The 16,108-nt window shown below is 38.6% G+C and overlaps 1 protein-coding gene across 2 annotated transcripts in view; it reads left to right on the top strand.

Moving 5' to 3' along the window:
- SATB2 (SATB homeobox 2) overlaps positions 1–16,108 on the top strand; it is a 191,045-nt gene that overhangs the window by 128,450 nt on the left and 46,487 nt on the right. For both annotated transcript variants that reach the window (XM_045034242.1, XM_045034241.1), the window contains exons 8-9: positions 4,057–4,269; positions 8,480–8,635. In XM_045034242.1, the coding sequence (XP_044890177.1) occupies positions 4,057–4,269; positions 8,480–8,635 (369 nt within the window). The remainder of the gene's footprint in view (positions 1–4,056; positions 4,270–8,479; positions 8,636–16,108) is intronic.

The following is a 16,108-nucleotide window of genomic DNA, read 5'->3' as shown; positions in this document are numbered from 1 at the left end:
CGTTCGTAAAACCTGGCCCAGGTTTTGGTTCTCTTCTTGCTCTCTTAGAATTAATGCTCAGCATGAGCAGTTTCTCACCTGTCCCAGACAAGGCCGCAAGGGCTAGTGCAGGAACTTAGAACTAAATTTTAGGGAGCCAGTCCTGGTAATGTTTCCCAAGCATTTCTGAGTTATCAGCATGTATTTTACACAGGAACAATTTGGGGCAAACTATATAAATTGTTGAAGAAATATGGAAATCATAATAATGTAAACAAGAAAGCTCATCAACAGAAATTGCAGATTCAGAAACTATAAGGTCATTTCATTTGCCACATAGAAATATTGTTTAAAGTGCTCAAAATAATAAGTATATCAATTTTTCATTTTAAAAATCAGCCCAAATTCTTTGTTTTATTTGTGGAGATAGCCTCTAGTAGCAACCGAGCTAGATGGCATCATATTATCTCTTGTGCTTTCAATTATTTTGTTTTTATTGAATTTTCTGCCAACATCATATACAAAATCCCCCATTAAAAGTCCAGGGAGAAGAAGGCCAGTTTGAGGTTCTTTTTCCCACCTCGATTCTTTTTTCAATGACTTGTAACCCAAGAGCTGTCGTGCAAGGTGGCTTTCTTTCCTGTGCAGATGTTCACGCTACTCCTTTTCAGTCAACATGTTTCCTGGTCTTACATAACCTCAGCTAACACCATGCTGGGAATTGTGATAATCTCTCCCTTGAGAAGGCTCTGTTGCCTACAATGAGAGAAATTCTTAATGACCACTTTACTCAATACTTGCAATATGTTTTAATGTGATTACTGATATGAAAGTTTAATAAGCAATATCCCGGTTAATTTATTAATTTCCCTCAATTTTCACATTCTCAATATTCATGATCTTTCTATTCATAAAAGTACACTTTTTTTTTTTTTTTTTCCCTCAGTGCCCAGGTGCCATGCCACATTCTCTGTATCTCAGGCTGCATAATGGGAATGTTTAAGTGACACCTCCCGCCTGGCCGGTTGGTAATTAAAATGCGAGACAGCGTAGTGGCAAGGGCTTTAGAAATATTTATGTGAGATAAATTATTAATTTATGTTCTATTCAAGACAGCTTCAATATGATAAACATTTACTTATCTTGATAATTAGATAAGGTGGTTTGTAGTGTAAATTATGCCATAGATTTTCTTTGGATTTTTTTTTTTTCGCCATGATGATTTTCAGCTAACTAAATAAACTCACTCTACATTTATGAGCCTGCAGAATTTGGACTATATATTTTTTTAATTCCAGTTTAAATAGCGAGGAGCACATAAATAACCAAATGAAAAAGACTCAACAAAACAACTAAAACTCTTTTTGTGCTCACCAGTTAGCCACTTGTTATTGAAAATGTCTGAGGTAAAAAGAATCTGCTTTGGAACCGTGGCTACACAGATGAGACTTTAAGTAAATAATTTAGAACAGTGTTCTCATTCTCTGGGGCAATAGTAGAGGCAGCACTGGCCACGTTGTTGGTTTGAGACTTTATCTTCAATTAGGCAAATAAAACAGAGGCAATAGTATATTCCACCAGCCCCTTAAAACACAAACATCGTGTCCCACTCACTTCAGAAATGATGCTGATGAGCAATCATTTACAAGGATGCTTTGTCCTGATTTTTCTTAGAGATGGATTCATTTCCCCATAAGGTTGTCCAACATGTAAAAAATGTAGGGGAAGGATTTCAGTGTAGGGGTAGGGGGGGTGGGGGGAAGAAAAAAAAACAGTCAACCAAGCCAAAAAGAGAAACAAGTAAGAGACCTCTATGCTTTGCAATAATTTTTTTATTGATTATGAATGAACAAACTTGCTATTTTGAACGTGGTCCATTAGAACAATAGTTTTTGTTATGTCACTATTTTGTATGTAAGATCTTTACTATAATGTACTCCACTTTCAAAAATAATTTCACAGAAGAAGAATACGTTTACAAACTGCCTTTGAGGTACTATAAGTATCGTTGTAATAACTAGTGTAAAGACTATATCCATGCAACCCCTAAAATTCCTCCCAATTTGGCAGTCTGAGATTTATTAAAGTGCTAAAGTTGCTTATGCTAGAGAGAGAAAGAAGAGGAGGAGGAGGAGGGGACCGACTCATCCCGTATGCACTGAGTTCTTTATTAAAGAAAGCTCAGAAAACATCAATCTTAGTGTCTTATTGGTATTGATTTTAAATCCACTTCCCTCTTGTCTCTCTACATATTAATTTAGAGAATTTTATCTTAGAACAAATTCACTATTAATATTTCAAGTTGCTTCATGCAAGTGGAAAGTAGGATAACTTAAGGCAGAACTGACTTTGAATTTCAAAAAAGAATCCATACCTAGATTGTGTAACATTTTCTTGAAGACAAATGTCTCTTGCTTCTAAAAGCATGATACATCTAGATTTTCTTATGCTCATTTTACCAATACAGTATTTTCACATTCATGTCCTACCTTTTCCTTTCCTTGGGCATGCATGCACACAGACACGCACTTAACATTTCTTCTGGCTTCATTGTGTGGCTTATTTCATTCTTGTTTGCAAAGACTTCTCTAATCAAAGCAACATGACACTCGTATTGCAGAACTATCATATGTCATACTACGTGTATATCCTTATAAATTGTCTTACATGATACTTTGAGTGGTGATTACCTCTTTAAAGTGCTAATAGCTGTGTGATGCACACTCTTGTGATATTTGCTTCACTACATTACAAATGCATTACTTATTTTTAAAACTTGCCTACCTTACCCTGAAGATTTCTTTCCAACCAGAGGTGGTATATTCTTCTTGGATCTAACACCTTTTTATATTTAAGCCATACTTTACAAATCTGATAGTGTTTTCTTTGCTTTCATATTTCCCCCAGTGGAAATGTCTTTGGCACCTACTTTTCACAATTTTGGGTTGCCCCGTGTGTTCTAAGATACAGAAGTTAACATTTCAGCTCTTCCTGGAGGATGATCCTAGACTCTGGTCTCATATTGCCCTGAGAAGAGACACCCTGAATTGGAAGGTGGAAAGTGATGTCTCTTTGTGAAAATTTAACAAGAGTTCAGAATGGAAATTGTTTAGCTTTTGCCCAGATTACTTCAGTGATTAGAACTCCGGTTCTAGCCCTTTTCTTGCGTGTATACTACTTTTCTCTGGACTTGTCAACATTTTCCTTCCCTTTGTGAGTTCTCTGCCATCCGAGCACATGAAAACACCAATTTCCTATTTAAAGCTTTTTGGATGAGTCACATATTCAGAAATTATCTGAGTCTATACATGGCATTCTCTGATGTGTGCTCTGACCCCTCACCAGCTGTGCCTGTATTTCCATTGTTTTAACGACGGTGGAATTAGAGCTTCCCCAAGGAGGGCATCTCATGAAAAAAAGTTTGGGTGCCCTCTGGTACATATACGAGGATACCAATTATGTATGTGGATTGAGAAGCTATCAGAGGGTTAACACAAGTTATGGCCATTTGCTTTGTGTCTTTTTTTTTTTTTTTTTTTTTCTTTTTGCCATGAGAAACATCTATATTGAAAACAGTGGCCGGTCACACAGAAATTCAGCCAAACTTTTTTTTTTTTTAAGTCGATGTAAATCTCCCATGCTGTTTAAATGTCGGAACTAAATTTACCAAACTTGGCAGATTTGTAAAGCTGAGCAGGACTGCCAAGTGTTCCCAGTTTCAAGCAGAGAGAGTTCTAACAGTTCCTGAAATACTTGTAGGAGGCACCTGGTGGTAATTGCAGTTTCACAAGCCTTCCGAGCGCCTACCTTGCTAGCTGGCATCTCTGTACACTGACGATTATTACAGTGATGATAAAGTGTCAGAATAGAACGGTCCAGATTAAGGCACAGCCCTGGAAGGCAAGCACAGTCCCACAAAATCTTACTGCTGAAGAACCCTCAGCAATTAGACTGAGGTTCTTGACATCACAGCCAGCTGGTAATACCAACAAAGGGGGAGGGGGCAGATGATGGAAACCACACACGTACCTGCAGATATGACTTGGCCTGTTTTTCTTTTTTCTTCCTTTTAATCAGGGATTGTTGTCTGAGATTTTGCGTAAGGAAGAAGACCCTCGGACAGCCTCTCAGTCTCTTTTAGTAAACCTGAGGGCCATGCAGAATTTCCTCAATCTGCCGGAAGTGGAGCGGGATCGCATTTACCAGGACGAGAGGGAACGGAGCATGAATCCCAATGTGAGCATGGTCTCGTCAGCCTCTAGCAGTCCCAGCTCCTCCCGAACCCCTCAGGTGAGATATTTTTGCTCCGCTGACTTTTCAGTCTTGGCCTTGGAAACATCTTGCCTTCACTGATACTGCGTTTCTCTCAAAAACTAAGAGACATAATTCAAAGATTTGTTGATCTGAGAATGTGAACCTCTGACCATGTAAGAATGGTTATCCTTTACTGTGTCATATGGTATTTCTGTCCCTTGAGGAAAGTACATTCTTCCACACAGAAAAGGGCAGGAGTGGGTGGATAGGTAGGCTCCAGACTGTTTACACACAGCTACTTAGTTATCTAAGATGGAGTCAGGGGATTTGAATTGAAGCTGAGTTTACGTAGTAAGAACACTACTTTCCTTAAACTGTATATTAGTTTGGAAGCAGGGATCGGCGGAGGGGGGTGTGTTAGGTCTGGGGACAGGGACAAGGAGAGTAATCCAAGCTCTTGTTTATGCACTTCGAAAAAGACAAAATGGAGGAGAAATCTGTGTATGGTTGAAGCACGCGTATGGAGCGGCTGGATCAGAATGTTTGGGCGATCATTCAGGGATCCCTTAGAAAATGGTAGTGGGAAGGTATGCAGGCCTTAATGATTTTCCTTCCTTGGGTGATCTCCCTACAGGACTCAGTGACTCAGCTTTCCTTCTCTCCTTTTTTCCCCACACTTTAAAAGCATTCTGTTCTCAGGTCCTTTTGCAAATTCACATGTCTGGTAATGCTGTGAGCGTCAGCGATCCTAACTAAATGGTCAACATCTCAAGTCAGCCAAGTGTCCTTTCCACTTCACATCTGAGCCCATTCATTTCTAGCCTACTTTTTACTTCTCCCAAACTGTTACTGGTCAATAGATTTACGATAAAACCATCTGACTCACTGTTGCCAGGATGACTGCAAGTTATGTCTCAAAACAAATATTTGACAAGTATGCATTTGTACAAATCAGAAAAATGGGCACTTTGTAACCAAAGTTTTTTTTGTTTTTTTGTTTTGTTTTTGTTTTGTTTTGCTTAGTTTTGGTGTTATGAGTGTTTTCTGGTAAGTTCCAAGGAACTGATTAAACATAGATTTTATTCTAGTAGAAATAACTTGAGCTTTCTCAAGTACATCCATTTTTTTTCACACGTCATAACTTTTTTTTTTTTTAACTCTGCAATAGATTTTTAATTGAAGATCGTTTTCTGTCATGTAATGCCAAATTGTGATACTTTCACTTTAGTCTTTGGTGAATTATGAGTTTTAGGTACTGTTAAACCAAAAATAAGTCTCTTGACTGCTTACTTTGGATGAGTGTAATGAAGCATTTTTCTTTTTATTTATTTTTTTAAAATCTTGAGGCATATATATTGAGCTATGGAGTTGGACGAGTTGTTAATTTGCACTAATATTTACTTCTATTAAATTCACCAATATTGTTGCCACTTTTGAAGCCCATTAAATCATTATAGAGAGTCCAGCCATGCTTCATGGCCATTTAACCAGCTCTTCTCAAAAAGTCATTTCTACTTGTTAGAAAATAAGTCAAGTCCAGGTTGTTTTTCCATTTCCTTTTAATATTTTTCTAATGCAATTATATCTTAGGCACCTTTTCAAAGACCTGAAAGCTTTCAGAGCCAGACCAATTTATCAGGCAAAACAACCAGGGTCAGTATTTTGCTGTATTGAACAGCAGAAAAATCTCATCTAGAAAATTCCCAGGTAGAAGTGCCCTTTGGGGACAACAGGGAAATTGATCATTTAATTTCACAGTTTTGAGATTTCTGAATATAAATATAAAATCTTCTTCTCAAAATAGTTTTGAGAATATAGTCATGCCACTGGCATTTGTACATTCTCTGGAACTTTCTTTTTCTGTTAAACATTGAGAAAGGGAAGTTATTAAAGTCTTTTAAAACATTTCATGATTACTTACTTAAACTTCTTTACATACATATCTCAATAGTAAAGATCCTTAGTAAAGCTTTCATTTGTGAGAACAAATATTATAGGAATACCCACTGATTAAGCTTTTAGTTGGAGCCAGCAATCTAAAATACCCAGGCAGCCCCATGTAGGTTGATGGAGAATATTTCCTAGACCCCATCAACATTTTATTACCAGTTTAAAACAAATGGAGGAAATTTAAACTGTAAAATCAAATCTTCAGAGCCCCATCTCATAATCTTTCAGTTGGCCAGTATTTCTTGATGTACTTAATGACGACAAAACAACAGCATAAGGATAAAAACGATCATACTGAGCACTAACTGTGTGTCAGGTATTGTGAGCATTTTGCATGAATTCAATCCTCACCATTTTGTGTTGTTATTCCCATTTTACAGATGAGGAAACTAAGGTTTTAATGGGTTAAGTACTTTGTGCAAGGTCACATGATTGAGTGGTAGAGCTAGGATTTGATCACTGATTATTTTGATTCCAAGGCCTGGGCTCCTAACCATATATTATAGTGCCCTGAGAGGTTTTTCTTTAGCCTCTAGGGTTCTAGAGGAGATTTGACCAGTCTAATAAGATGAGACAGTCAGTGAGGCTAATGAAGAAATTTCAGTTGGGAAAGGCAGAAATGATATGCTAAAATATGCACTTAGCAGGAAAAGCACTGCAAGTTAACTAGAAATTTTGAGAAGAAAAAGGAGTTTCTTGAAAAAAAAATGACAGAAAATTGGATTATTGTGGGAAGACCCCAAACTAGAAAGCAAGAAGATGCTTGTAAAAACAGCATCCAGTCTACACTGGAGATTTTGGAGGTGGGATAGCACAGTGGTCCCCAGCCAATGCTTTGGAGCTGGAAACTCCTGAGTTCCGATCATGGTTCCTTCAATTGCTGCTGTCTTTCCAGGAAGTTAAGTGTCTTCTTTGATTTTCACTTGTCTTCCTTAGTCAGATGAACATAATAAAGTCTGACGTACTGGGTTCTTCAAATAATTAAATGAAAAAACAAAGCAAAACACTTTCTGGAGTGCCTGGCAAATAAAAAGTATCACATACCTTATAGTTATTATTACCTTGCAGTAACTAGAGTTTTGTGGAGACAGGGAGAGAGGAGAATGCAAAAATCAGTGAGCAATCTTATGAATTAAAGCCTTCATAGAAACTTAGGACATTAACTCGGGCTTCAAGATGCTATGGAGAATGATCCCACAGTATCCAGACTGCATGCTGTGTCCCTCTCCAAATCTGCGTGTTGCTTAAATCAGTGGGGGAGTAGCTCAGGGCCTCCATAGAAGGAAAGTAATGATCTGGTGACAACTGCCTTGGTTGGGGATTCTAGGGTGAGTGCAGACAGAAAAATTTCAGTTTAGTTCAAATCAGCCAGCTGTGCTCAGGTGCCAAAAATTGGTGCCCACTCTGCCCACAGTCCTGCTTCCTAGGGTTCTGAGAAGGCTTCCCAGCCCCCTGCCCCCCTCCCCGCCCCTCATTACACACCAGAGGAAATGCTCTGGCAGTCTTTTGGATCGTGGAGATGCAAATGTTTTAGGGTTATCTCAACCCCAAGAAGTACAGACACCTTCTATATTGTCCTTCATTTGTCTCTGAAGCTGATGGGAAATCATTCAATTAAAACGAACACGGCAGAATACATAAAACCACAATATGAGTTTAAGAAAATGAAAACGGCACATCAAAGGCATTCTGAAGCCTAGTTTTATGAAATGAAATTTTGTTTCATTTCCACTGATTTCCTAGGTGAAATTAGGTGACTGTCTGGGTAGCATAATGATGATAGTGATGGGAAACCATACATACTCAAATGACATATGTAAAGCTTTAATAAAGAATGAGCGAGACTCGGGGGAGTGCATTAAATTGAGTAATAATTTATTATTTAGAGACCTCTACCCATTTACTCATTTTTTTTTTTTTCTGGAAGAATTGGCTCTTCCTCCTAAGGTGTGCCATTTTTAGAAAGAAAGAGGTAACTCTGTGTGTGTTCTGCATGCTTGTTTTCCAGTTAGGTGATCTCTTATAGTTTGGTGCCTGGGGTAGCCATCGTACCTGTGAACCGTCTAGGATACCGTGAGGAAAAGAACAGGGTTGACAGGACTCTGCATGTCCTATAGGAATGCACTGCAATTATTTCCAATCACAATTAACCTGATTAGAATAATGGACAGGAAGTGTCCCTTTGTAGCTAATGCAGTTTGGCATCAGCTGACTGAAATCCTTTGATAATTTCTGCACAGATGGCTGGGCTGAATGCAGCACTTTTTAAATTATTATTTTCATGGTCTCTTGGTAGGCCAAAACCTCGACACCGACAACAGACCTCCCCATTAAGGTGGACGGCGCCAACGTCAACATCACAGCTGCCATTTATGACGAGATCCAACAGGAGATGAAAAGGGCCAAGGTGTCTCAAGCCCTGTTTGCCAAAGTGGCTGCAAATAAAAGTCAGGTGAGTGGTTTTTTAAAAGAGCAAAAGCGAGGGCTGGAATTAGACCATTCTCCTCCCACCAATAAAAATACATCTGTTCCTATAATAATAATAACAATAATAATCCCAAGGGAACCTGTCATGTTCTGCCTTTTGCTCTATGGTTTGCTTTTATTCCCACTGGAGTTTAAAATAGAGACTAAGTTAAAATCCAGATTTTTTCTTTTAAAGATTTTTTTTTCAAATAGAATCAACCTTGAATGATTTCTCTCATAATTCTAAGCACTGCTGTGTATCCGCTTTCCTTTCTTTTTTCTTTCTTTTTTTTTTCTTTTCTTTTCTTTTCTTTTCTTTTCTTTTCTTTTCTTTTCTTTTCTCTTTCTTTCTTTCTTTCTTTCTTTCTTTCTTTCTTTCTTTCTTTCTTTCTTTCTTTCTTTCTTTCTTTTCTCTTTCTTTCTATGTTGAGCAAAACTTAGCATGTACAAAATAGCATCTTCCTGAGACTCAGTTAGTTGGAATCTTGTCTCATCCCTTTTCTTATTCCCACCAGGGGAACTGCTGACTTTGTTATAATAACCTCTTTTCTCCAGCCCCAGAGACACCTTGCCATGTCAGGTGTTTCTTTTATGTGTAGAATACAGTTGTTTTTCCAGGAAAAAACACATGTGTGGGGCGGTGGGGGAGTCCAGAATGAGTGCTAAAATTCATAACAGAAAAACATAGAAGCTTATCCAGTACAGTTTCTCAGTGTCGGGATTGTGGGGAATGGAATACTCCAGGGAAAAGGGGAGACAGATGCTTAGGTTTTTTATTTCTGTAAGCAGCAACAGTTGATGGGACTCACTATCTGTCTCAATTCGTTTAAAGGGACAACTACTACCCTATCCTCGAATGGGTTAGGTTGAGGTGGTTACTTATTTATCCCTAGGATGAATAATTATCCAGTGCAGGGTGGAGGAAACAAAAGTTAGCTGAAGCATAATTTTGAGGATCCTTTGATTCTGAGCTTGATTTCCTCTGTGGCCTCGCATGACAAATGTTTTCATCCCACATATGTAAATGGTATAATGGTCCAGCATCTCCTTAACAGATCTTCTGTTGTGTGCTGTAAAGAAAAGGAGTTACTGAATATTGTATTTCTATTAAGCAGGAAGATTTTCAATGAAAATTCAGTTACCATTTTTAAAATGATAGTTAAATACTGTATTTTTTTTTCTGCAGTTTCGCAGTCACCTTACTTATTTTTCAGATGATAAAGGGAAAGGAGTAGAATATCAAGGAATTTAGAAGAGGATTGAAATATTCATTTCCCTGTTTATTTTAAGGATAGTCATTTTTGCTGATTATTCTTTCTCTTCGCTCACCAATGAAATCATTGAAATACAGTTTTCTAAGATACAATGTCCACCATAGTATGAAATACATGAAAGGAAAACACCATAGAGCCTTCTTAAACTGTTAAATGCATAAAATCCCATGTACCACATGGCAAAATATAATGAGAGTTGGGGCTGTTAAACGAATAAAGCTGTTAAATGCATAATGCCACTTGGCAAAACTACTGTGCATTTAATGGTTTTCCACTGTGTAATAAAGGACATATGTGGTAAGTGTGCAGTGAGTATAAAAGCTGCACAATTGATTTTGCAAACCTTCCCCTTAGTTGTGACTTGACGTAAATATCAATGTTTCACTCAGTCCTTCTTTCATAAGCAGCTTTGAAGAAAAACTGAAACCCATAGTCTAAGAGCTTGATTCAAACTGCCTGTAACCTGTCTGCTCACTTGGCACCAACGGCTCTTGGAAATGGTGATGCCTCCAGCCTCCCAAAATAATTCAGGTGGCTGATTGAAAGCTGTATTTGCCAGTTGGCACGGCTTGGCTCTCCAAATTTTTGATGCCTCCTGAAGAACTCAGTAGCCCTGATTTTGTAGAATCTGGAGGAAAATGTACTTCTGGGAATTAATATGCTAAAGGGTAAGATTGAAGATTGAGCCTCAGTGGGGATAAGTTGCTTTGAGGATTTTCTGGTTTTTGTTGGGACAGTGACCTCATTCTCAATTATGAATGGAGAACCTTATTGTAGATAGAGAGCTGACTAGACTGGCAAATAAGGTTCTAAGATTTTATAAAAACGGTACCCCCAAACAAAGTGAACTTACCTGATAGTTTCTAAGGCAATTTAACATAAGATATAAGATACTCACTCCCTTTTGTAAGTACCATCATTTACTTCGTAAAGAGCATATTTAGTGAAACTAATTGCAGTATTTGGTACCTTGTATATATATATTTGGCATGTCATCCATAAAGGGTGTGTGTGTGTGTGTGTGTGTGTGTGTGTGTGTGTGGCCAAAATACTTAACCACTCCAAGCTGCAGTGGGAAGTGGCCACGCCCTCTTTATTGGATTGTGAAGATTGAGAATACAGAGATTCCCTTTCTTCTGCATTCCCTTTCTTCCCTCCATGTTTCTTTGGAGGGATCAGAAGTTCTTGGAGTGACTAAAGCGGCAGAAAAATAACAAGGGCTCTCTATTGTCTTGGAGATAAAATTAGAAGACCTTTAATTAGGAACTCTTATGAACCGGAGTCAGATTGGAACCTTGTGAAGGCTCAGTTCAAATATGCAGAGCAACCCCTTCCCTTCCATTTTAAATTTCTTTTAAAGTAGAAGTGAACCCTCCATTAAACCTTATCCACTCTCTATTCTGAATTGCTGTCATCAGCTATTAATACCTAAAGCTTTGTGTTAGGCAAACTTTGAATGAGAAGTGGGACAAAGAAAGGAGAATTTTGGAGAGATTAGGGTGGTCCTTGAGGGCTGTAAGTGTTTAGGGACACAATGGGAAGAGGGGTTCAGAAAAGGAGTTGAAAGGGTGACTACCTCGTACAGTTTGTCTATGGTCCTGTTGGCGAAAATATATTACTGGAAGTATGTTTGTGTGGTACGTCAGGATGCATTTGTAGGCCTCTTTCTCCAGTTCAGTTCTAGCCCCTTTGTCATGCATGACCAGTCTATCATCGAATTCCATTGAGTGTTTCCTATCTGACCTTGTTTTCCTCTTCATTGGAGAGGAGTCAAAGAAGGAAAAGCAGAAGAAAAAAATCAGGGGGAAAGGTATGGTTATGCATATGTTTATTTCACCTCATTTTCAATTTAGGATCAGTGTGTGTGTGAGAGAGAGAATCCTGAGGGTTATCCTTTTGTTTTTTTTCTTTCTTCAGAACATTCAGATTGTTGATGGTCTTTATTATTGGTCAGTGATTGAAGTTCTCTGTGAATTACGAGTCCTTAGTAGGAGGGGTCCTCAGTAGGAACCATCATTTAAAATCATACAGAACATTTTCTGTGTCACTTCAGTATGACCCTTACATACAAAGAGCCACCAGGGAATGAATGCCCTGGTGTGCGATTTGAGTGGCCACAGGATTCCTTGTTCTTCCATTGCTTCTTGTACTGTCCTTTTTCCTCTTACACTCCGTGGGGTTGCTTTCTCCCTTTGTCCCCAACTGCACCTATCACACATGATCTGGGAAGTGGGAATCCAGAGAGATGAAGCACAGTAGCCCACTACAGTCCTCCAGGGCTGGCCATGTGCTCTGTGACAGCATCTTCAGCCACATTTCTTTCCCTTGACGTCAACTGTCCCTTTCCCCAGAAACGAATTCACTGTTTCTCTCATATACTGACCTCTTTTCCTTTTTTATAGTCTACAGTAGTTCAGCTCATTGAATGCTGAGGATGATCTAAAGTTGGTGTTTTTTGGCAAAGAGAGTGAGTCTTTCTTTATTATTTGTATATCAGAGACCCAACTCTGTACGTGACTGCCTTTTCTTACTATGTTTGGGTAAGAATGGAGTAGGTAGAAAGATGGGAAGGGGCTTATTTTAATTTCTCTTTTCCCATGTCCCCATTTAAAAATATAAAAGACAACAAGTGAACAAAACCTTTAACAAGGCACTGGGTTTCCTTCCCTTTTTTTGGTGGTGGTGAGGGCTTGCTTTCTATATTGGGAAAGTAGAGAGCTGCTGAGGCACTGCAAAAAGGAGAGATAGATAACCTGGTTGTGAAATCTCAGATGGTGGCAATGGAAGGGCCAACCCCAGAGGCTGCTGGGGTAACAGAAAGAGAGTCATCTGGGAACAAACAGGGACCCACGGGGCTGTCTGGTGAGATGACATAGGATGTCCTCATCTCCACCAAGAGTTAAAAGACCCTGGAGTTCCCCTCCCTGCCACACACACTTCTCCACTCCCACTAACACTAGGATCTAACACTGGGAAGCTAACACTAGGATCAGGGATAGGAAAGTCCTTATTCTTACTGCATGGAGAAGTCAGAGAGGGAGCCATAATCATGATCTTACTACAGCTGGGGAAGATGAGTTTCTGGCCTCCAGTACACAATTCTGAAATCCTTTTCTGCATAGAAGCTGTGTGCTCCATGGTGATTGGGTTTCAGTATGTTCTACGCTTTATGTACATTAGGATTAAGTAGATTTTGTGTACTGACCTTTATTCCTTCCTTGCTACTTATGTTTCTATCCAACAAAATTATATTCCATGTTCCTACTGACTTAATAAATTGTATTCCTGAGTAGAAGGCTACTTAGCTTTAGATGTAGATTACAAACTCAGATTTTATGAACTTTCTTTCCTATCATAAAATCTCCCCTTATACATGGTCTAATTTGCTTAACACTCTGAATGATTAAAATATGCAGCTCTTTACGACATCCTTTTAAAATAAAGCAAAAGCAAAGGAAAGGTAGACAACTCTACATAAAGAAAAACATCACATTCAGTATATGTACTAAGATGTTTTCTTCGTTTAGTCATGGGCTACCACATTAACCTTTGCTTTTGTGTCTCTTAAAAATGCCCAGGCACAATTTAGTTGTGCATAGTTCTTTTTTTTTAAAGCAAAAACTTCTATTTTATGATTGCTTAAGTAATAGCATTCTTATTTTTAAAAATTTAGAAAATGAAGAAAAGTATAAAGGTAAAAACATGAATCACCTGTAATTCTACAGTGCAGGGGTAGTTACTATTAACATCTTAATTTTTTTTTTAATTTATTTTTTGAGAGAGAGCGCAAGCAGGGGAGGGGCAGAGAGAGAGGGAGAGAGAATCCCAAGCAGGCTCCATACTGTCAGCACAGAGCCCGATGCAGGACTCAAACTTATGAACTGTGAGATCATGATCTGAGCCAAAACCAAGAGTCAGATGTTTAAGTGACAGCCGCCCAGGTGCCCCACTATTAACATTTTAGAGTCTTTCTTTCAATGTTTTTATTTATTTTTGGACAGAGAGAGACAGAACATGAACGGGGGAGGGGCAGAGAGAGAGGGAGACACAGAATCGGAAACAGGCTCCAGGCTCCGAGCCATCAGCCCAGAGCCTGACGCGGGGCTCGAACTCACGGACTGCGAGATCGTGACCTGGCTGAAGTCGGACGCTTAACCGACTGCGCCACCCAGGCGCCCCAGAGTCTTTCTTTCTAATGTGTAGTGTGTGTGTGGATGTGCACATGCATGTTTATATCCTAATCGAGATCATACTGTACAACACGTAATTGTAAGACAAGTTAAAACTATAATTCTTTTTTTTAAGCCCAGCTTTTCATGTAGGAGAGTAAATTTATAAAGTATAAAATACTACCTTTTATCTCATCATTAGTTTCTTAGCCTTTCAAAAATATCACACAGAGATCAAGGTTTTGCCACTTTGGTCAAAAAGATGTTTGACATTTATCTTAACTTACTACATTCCCTTTATGGGAATGGCTTTACTGGAGCTGGGATATCTCAGGCTATCGGGAGTACATGTTTGGCTGCGCCATCTCTCTGGTATAAAAAGTGACAGGAAGTGATAGCCATGTGAGTGGGTGGTCTCAGTCTCACTCCTAATGATTTTGCTATCTCCTGTTTAGCATGTAAGGCAGGCTAAAACGTGGCACGTAGCCATCCTCAGTAGCTGCCCCTTCCTGCCAGGCTGCTTTCTCAGTAATGCAGTCATATCGACAGCCTATCAAGGAGAACTTTCTACTTTTGTCAATTGTCACTACAATTTCAGGCGTATCCACCAAATTCAAATAGAAAAAAATTAATATATTTACACTACAATTACCATTTGAAAAAAGTTACTATGCCAAGTAGTGAAGAAATTAGATTTCTCAACATTCTTAAATGCCAGATTAAAGCAGGCAGTCAACGATGTTTAAGCGTCAAATTGAGCCCTTCATTCTCTGCCTTTTTTTTTTTTCAGCATAATCTCAAAAGATTACATTCTGTTGAGATTATCAGCAGAAATTCCCTCAAGGTCTCAGTTTTTGTACCAATCTTATAGTATGGGGTTCTTTTTACCAACCCACAATTAATTATGTTAATGTTTCATGCTCTAAAAGTAGCTTTTAAGGAATCCTTTATTTAGATATCAGTGGAGATTAATCACAGAGTTCATAGGCAGTTTTTAAAAGTCAGATACCTTTACCCATGGCTCAAGTTTTTGTACAAGTTTTAAGCACATCTTTATCTACTGCAGAAATCCTTGAGTTACATTATTTTTCCAGTTCATGGCATGGCACCTTTGTAAACTTGCTTGTGAAGCAAATCAGGTTGACCTATTAAAACTACTTCTCCAAACTCTTCCAGCCCTCTTACAAAGAGCACATTGAGTTAAATCAGGGTTCTTATAGCTGGAGAATGTTTGTGCCTATGAAGAGCCCCTACCACTTTGCTGTAGAAACTGTGTAATCATCTTCCTTTCACAGGGCCAAGACCAGGGTGAAGCAAGCTGGGTCCTAGGTATAAATGTGAAGGAGGCACACACTTTCAGAGCCGCACTCCTTAAATTTTGTGCATTAGTTGTTTGCTTGCCTCACTCTGGCCCCAGCTCTGATCTTTCAAAAAAAAAAAAAAATTCTTATTCCCAGTTTCCTCTGTGTCTGGGTTCCCCTCCTCCACCCGCCCACGCACTTACAAATTTTTGAGGCAGTTTGCAAAATATATAGTATTATATCACAGGTATGTGGACTTTGGACCTGAAGTCAGGGACTTGAAATATTTTGGTTCTTTTCTGCTTGATGTTTTAGCCTAGAACATTTTGCTATTAATACCTTTCTGGTATTTAAGTGGAGAAGTAGAAAATTCCAGATTCATTCATCTTTTTGACAGATATGGATGGCTTTTTCAGGTGCATATTGTCATGTAGGCATGTATGTATGTATGTGTGTACATATTTATATAAAATCATACCACGTCTCCACATTATTATATAGCTTTGTTTCTCCCATGCATCTTTGGCAAGGAGGGAGATTTTATGAAATTCCCCTTTGTCTTGAGTCCTCTGTAACAGAAGTTAAGGAGTTGTTTTGAAATAAAATTTTCATTACTCTCAATTACAGATTCAATCTTTACAAACACATCCATAGAAATGTGAGAGACATGCCCAGAGACAGCTGAAAATTGGTCCCCATGAAAATAGTTTAGAAC

This window comes from Felis catus, chromosome C1 (assembly GCF_018350175.1).
Source record: "Felis catus isolate Fca126 chromosome C1, F.catus_Fca126_mat1.0, whole genome shotgun sequence".
NCBI lineage: Eukaryota > Metazoa > Chordata > Mammalia > Carnivora > Felidae > Felis > Felis catus.
This window is presented reverse-complemented; position numbering and strand designations above follow the sequence as displayed.